At 46.3% G+C, this 5,919-nt stretch overlaps 1 protein-coding gene across 1 annotated transcript; it reads right to left on the bottom strand.

Annotated features, from left to right (window-relative positions):
* Positions 1-5,290: 5,290 nt before the first annotated feature.
* On the bottom strand, positions 5,291-5,691 carry LOC142850759 (large ribosomal subunit protein eL34-like). Its single transcript, XM_075974668.1, has one exon. The coding sequence runs from the start codon at positions 5,679-5,681 to the stop codon at positions 5,328-5,330; it is 354 nt and encodes a 117-aa protein (XP_075830783.1). The 5' UTR covers positions 5,682-5,691; the 3' UTR covers positions 5,291-5,327.
* Positions 5,692-5,919: the final 228 nt, after the last annotated feature.

Here is a 5,919-nt window from a genome sequence, read left to right as displayed (position 1 = left end):
CTCACACATCCCACTCTGGGAAATCCTTCCAGCAATTCCCTCTCTATGTGTCTAGAATAGAGTGTTCTTCATTTATCTCTGCAAGCTGAACCCTTCTGGCCTCTTAGACGTCCTGATGGTTTGCATGAGAGAGCTCCCATAGTCTGAGCATTTTGAATGCCTGGTCCCCATTTGGTGACTGGGGAGGCTTAGGAGGAAGTATGCCACTGGGGGATACTTAAATTACTTAACACTACTTGGAGTTCTGTCTTGGGGCCTGGAGAGCTGGCTCAGGGGTTAAAAGCACTGACTGCTCTTCTGAGAACCTGAGTCAGAGTCCCAGCACCCACATGGCAGCTCACACCTGTCTGTAACTCCAGTTTCAGGGAATGTGACGCTGTAGCAAAAACATAAATGCACATAAAAATAAAATAAAATATAGAATTCTCTCCCCCCTCCCTTCCTGTTTGCAGTTTGAGCTCTCAGACCTCACCTGTAGCTTTAGTGCCCATGCCTGCTGTGATGGTAAGAAATTCTTATCTCTCTGTTCTTCTAAAGGTGCCTTGTTTGTAGTGTCTTATCACAGCATCAAGAGAGTAACTAAGACAGACCTCAACCTACAGTTGCCCACTAAAGCAACTCCAGACATCAGTCTAAGGAGACCTCCCACTCTAGTCCCCGAGAAGAGATGTCATTCTGTATCCATGCTTCCCCCTCACAAAGTGAGCACACGTGAAGCAGGGCGGGAAACAGGGACATTTTGTCATGGATGCCCAGGGCTTGGGTTCTGAATGGGAGGAGCTGGGAGGTTAGGAATGTAGGCATTCATCCTGTCAGCACAGACTAGTCTTTTGGCAGGAAGGGTACGAGAGGGAGTGCCATGCAACAGTCTAGTAGGGCAGGTATACCCAAGAGTCAACAGGCTTCCAACAGCAAGGTGGGGGTGGAGAGTTGGATCAGAGGTTAAGAGCACTGGCTGCTCTTCCAGAAGTCCTGAGTTCAATTCCCAGCAACCCACAACTCTCTGTAATGAGATCTGGCTCCCTCTTCTGGCCCACAGGGATACATGCAGACAGAATGAGGTATAGATACAAAATAAATCCATCTTTTTTTAAGTTGCTAGTTTCTATTTTATATTGTAAAATTAAAGTGGAAAAGATTCCTTTTTATTGACATTGTGTAAAAGAATTGATTTTATTATGACATTTTTATATATGTGTATCATGTACTTTGATCATACCCACCCCACCTTTTGGCTTGTTTTTTTTTTTGAGATAAGGTTTCTCCTTTTTTTATTTATTTTATTGATATTTATTGAGCTCTACATTTTTCTCTGCTCCCCTCCCTGCCTCTCCCCTCTCCCCTTAAATCCTCCCCCAAGGTCCCCATGCTCCCAATTTACTCAGGAGATCTTGTCTTTTTCTACTTTCTACTTCCCATGTAGATTAGATCTATGTATGTCTCTCTTAGGGTCCTCATTGTTACCTAGGCTCTCTGAGATTGTAGTTTGTAGGCTGGCTTTCTTTGCTTTATGTTTAAAAACCACCTAGGAGTGAGTACATGTGATAATTGTCTTTCTGTGTCTGGGTTACCTCACTCAAAATAATATTTTCTAGCTCCATCCATTTTCCTGCAAAATTCAAGCTATCGTTATTTTTTTCTGCTGTGTAGTACTCCACTGTGTAAACGTACCACATTTTCCTTATCCATTCTTCGGTCAAGGGGCACTTAGGTTGTTTCCAGGTTCTGGCTATGACAAACAAAGCTGCTATAAACATAGTTGAGCACATGTCCTTGTGGCATGATTAAGCCTCCGGGAGGTTGTTTCCTAATTTTCTGAGAAATCGCCACACTGACATCCAAAGGGGTTGTACCAGCTTGCATTCCCACCAGCAATGCAGAAGTGTTCCCTTTTCCCCACAACCTCTCCAGCATAAGTTGTCATCAGTGGGTTTTTTTTTGGTTTTTGTTTTTTTTTTTTTTTTTTTTGGTTTTTTGAGACAGGGTTTCTCTGTAGCTTTGGTGTCTATCCCGGAACTAGCTCTTGCAGACCAGGCTGGCCTCGAACTCCCAGAGATCCGCCTGCCTCTGCCTCCTGAGTGCTGGGATTAAAGGCGTGCGCCACCACCACCCGGCTTCATCAGTGTTTTTGATCTTGGCCATTCTTACAGGTGTAAGATGGAATCTCAGAGTTGTTTTGATTTGCATTTCTCTGATGACTAAGGATGTTGAACATTTCCTTAAGTGTCTTTCAGCCATTTTAGATTCCTCTGTTGAGAGTTCTCTGTTTAGGTCTCTACTCCATTTTTTTCTTAATTGAATTATGTGATCTTTTGGTGTCCAATTTCTTGAGTTCTTTGTATATTTTGGAGATCAGATCTCTGTCTGATGTGGGGTTAGTGAAGATCTTTTCCCATTCTGTAGGCTGTCATTTTGTCTTGTTGACCGTGTCCTTTGCTTTACAGAAGCTTTTCAGTTTCAGGAGGTCCCATTTATTGTTTCTCTCAGTGTCTGTGCTGCTGGAGTTATATTTAGGAGGTGGTTCCCTGTGCCAATGCGTTCAAATGTACTTCCTACTTTCTCTTCTATAAGGTTCAGTGTGGCTGGCTTTATGTTGAGGTCTTTGATTTATTTGGACTTGAGTTTTGTGCATGGTGATAGATATGGGTCTATTTTCATTCTTCTATATGTTGATATCCAGTTATGCCAGCACCACTTGTTAAATATGCTTTCTTTTTTCCATTTGGTATTTTTTTGTTTCTTTATCAAAGATCAGGTGTTCGAAGATGTGTCTACATGGGAAGTAGAAAGTAGAAAAAGACAAGATATCCTGAGTAAACTGGGAGCATGGGGACCTTGGGGGAGGATTGAACAGTGGAGGGAGAGGCAGGGAGGGGAGCAGAAAAAAATGTAGAGCTCAATAAATATCAATAAAATAAAAAAAATAAAAAAATAACCTTAAAAAAAAAAGAACAGCAAGGTGGGGCTTCCTTGTAAAGAAGTATAAGCAGAGTTCCCAGCTGGTAGAGGAGGAAGTTCTAAGAAATGCAGGCAGGAGAGGGGTCAAAGAAACAGCAAGGAGTCTGTATCCCAGGATGCTGTCCAGGATTCCTGGCTGAAGGACATCAGCCTTGCAGACAGAATCCCGTGTGTCCACAGCTGAGGATGGGCGGTGTGAAAAGCATGTGTGTGGGCTGACACTCAGAAAAGCCCAAGATCCTCTCCCCCTGCCATCTGGAGGCCTCTCTTACTCCATGGTCCTTAGGAAGGGGGTGGGAAACGGCAATAACCTTCCGTTATTACTGCCTGGTCACAAGGCTGGGCAGGAAGGAAAGTTGGTGGTCAGTTTTGTGGCTAGTAAGCTGCTAGGTCAGGGAGATACTCCCTGGACTGGTTTTTCCCTAGTGGTCAAATAATCCTAGAGCTTACGCTCCAGGTGGATACAATACCTCAAGATCCAGGGCAGTATTTGTTAAGAAAAATCCTCTCCGCCGGCGCACAGAAATCCAATCATGCCAAATCCAACTGAGTTAAAATGCCCATGTTTTAAGAAATGGAGCACTCTTGGGTGGCCGAGAGCATGGCAGGGGAGACACAAAACCGGGGAGCACATGCAAACCCGAGACCACACTTAAATACCCTGACCCGCATGCTGGGATTTGGAGTCCAGACCAACGCAACTCCCAGGCGAGGGGGGCGGGGGTGTCGCTAGGATGGATGCCAGGGGCTGGGGTTACTCCCAACTTAATATTACATTGTCTCAAGCCTGGACAAAATATCAAAGTTAAAGTTTGTCACCAGGTTCTCCTAACATTCCTCAGCCCCTACCTGTTTATAGGCTCCTCCTGGCTGGCACACCCAGACCCCTACCTGAAACTTCTGCCCAGGAGTTGGGCTGCCCTTCCCTCGGCCACTCTTCACTATGTAATCCAGTAACTTTGGCTGCCCGGGTTCTTTGCTCCTTTGGTCTCCTCATTTCCTGGTAGTAATAAGAGCGGCGGGGCTGCGTCCCCAGCACCCCCAGCCGCCTGCTAGCTTATGCCCGAAATAACAACACACAAACTGTATTCATTTAAACACTGGTTGGCCCATTAGCTCTAGCCCTTACTGGCTAATTCTGATATCCCGATCAACCCATTTCTAATAAACTGTAGCACTGGTCTTACCGGGAAAGATTCAGCATGTCTGACCTGGCAACTTGCTTCATCGTGCGTGTCTGCCCTGGAGAGCGGAGCATGGTGTCTCTCTGAGGCGTCTGCTCCCGAGAGGAGAGTTGTGGAGTCTGAGCTCACTTCCTCTTCCTCCCAGCGTACTGTTCTGTTTACTCCTCCCACCTATCTTCTAACCAATGAGGGCCAAGCAGTTTCTTTTTATTTAACCAATGACCTTCCTCCATCACTCCCCCTCTTTTTTTAATATATATATATTTATTTATTTAGTATACAATGTTCTGTCTGTATGCCTACAGGCCAGAAGAGGGCGCCACCATGTGGTTGCTGGGAATTGAACTCAGGCCCTTTGGAAGGGCAGGCAATGCTCTTAACCACTGAGCCATCTCTCCAGCCCGGTTCATCCCCTCTTCCCTCTCTCTTCTCCACTCCACACTGATCCAGCTCTGGGTCCCTCTGGCTACCCTCTCCCTCAAGCCTACTACGACCTTTCTCCACCACACCTAGGAGCAACCACACCCTTTTTATTTCTTTTGTTTTGAGACAAAGTGATTCCGTGTAGCCCTAGCTATCCTGAAACTCACCACGTTGACCAGGCAGGCCTTGAACTCAGAGATCTGCTTGCCTCTGGCTCCCAAGTAATGGAATTAAAGGCGTACACGCCCCCCAACTATTTCTTTTTTGTTCAGGGAGGACTCTGAGGCTTATGGAAGGTAGGTGTAATGATTCAGCCACACAGCATGGCTGACACTTACGGGTTCTAGGACCAGGCACGGGGCAAGCCCTCAGCCAGAAGTGCCTAGTGGCCCCGGGGAATCTTCTTTCTTTTTTCTTTCTTTTTTTTTTTTTTTTTTTTTGGTTTTTCGAGACAGGGCTCCTTTGTAAAGGATCCTGCGTGCCCTGTGTGGCATGGTTGCATCACCCACATCTTTGTGCTCCTGTGTGAGCTCTGTCATTTACGGATGATACATTCCCGTCATCCCCCTGTGTGCCTGCTCTAGGCAGCCCTTAAAAGCTGGACACACCATCTTCAAGCTCTTTCTGCACACTGATCCCCAGGCCTGTACAACCTCCCCCCACCAATAAACTCCTAAGCGGGTTTGTTCCGTGTTCTGCGTTTCCTTTTCACTTGCGCCAGGTACTTTTATTTTATTTTTTTTTATTAAAAAAGCCGCACGTTTATTTCGCTTTCTGACTCTGTGCTTGTGCCTTCAACACTTTCACAACAATTTTCTGCTCCTCAATAAGGAAAGCTCGCTTGATCCTGTCACGGACATACTTGGCACACATGGAGCCACCATAGGCCCGGCTGACATGTTTCTTTGTCTTAGACAATCTCATGAGGACTTTCGGTCTCACAGCACGAACCCCTCGGAGTCGGCCTGGGCACACACCGCGTGCTGATTTAGGTGCTTTTCCAACCTTCTTGGTGTAAAGGTAAACAATCCTGTTGCCAGGGGTTGGAGACAGCCTAGTTTTGTTGGAGGCTGTGTTGTAGGAGAGCCTACTACGGTATGTCAAACGCTGGACCATCCTGAGTGCCTCTAAGCACTGTCCCCAGAAGAGGAAAAAAAAGGTGCCAGGTAATTTTAGTAGGGGTTCACACTGTTATGGTTTTCTGTCTCTTTAAGAGACAAGCCACGCCCACTCCCTCCCCCATCCGCTGAGGCAGGCTGATCTTCAGCTTCTGCCCTGAGCTCACTCTCTTTTCCAACTTCCTCTCGGAGAGGCAGCTTTGCTTCTGCCTCTCTCCCCACTTCTCTGCTTCCCC

This window comes from Microtus pennsylvanicus, chromosome 5 (assembly GCF_037038515.1).
Source record: "Microtus pennsylvanicus isolate mMicPen1 chromosome 5, mMicPen1.hap1, whole genome shotgun sequence".
Taxonomy (NCBI): Eukaryota; Metazoa; Chordata; class Mammalia; order Rodentia; family Cricetidae; genus Microtus; species Microtus pennsylvanicus.
The sequence above is the reverse complement of the archived record's forward strand: the minus strand, read 5'-3'. Positions and strand labels throughout refer to the sequence as shown.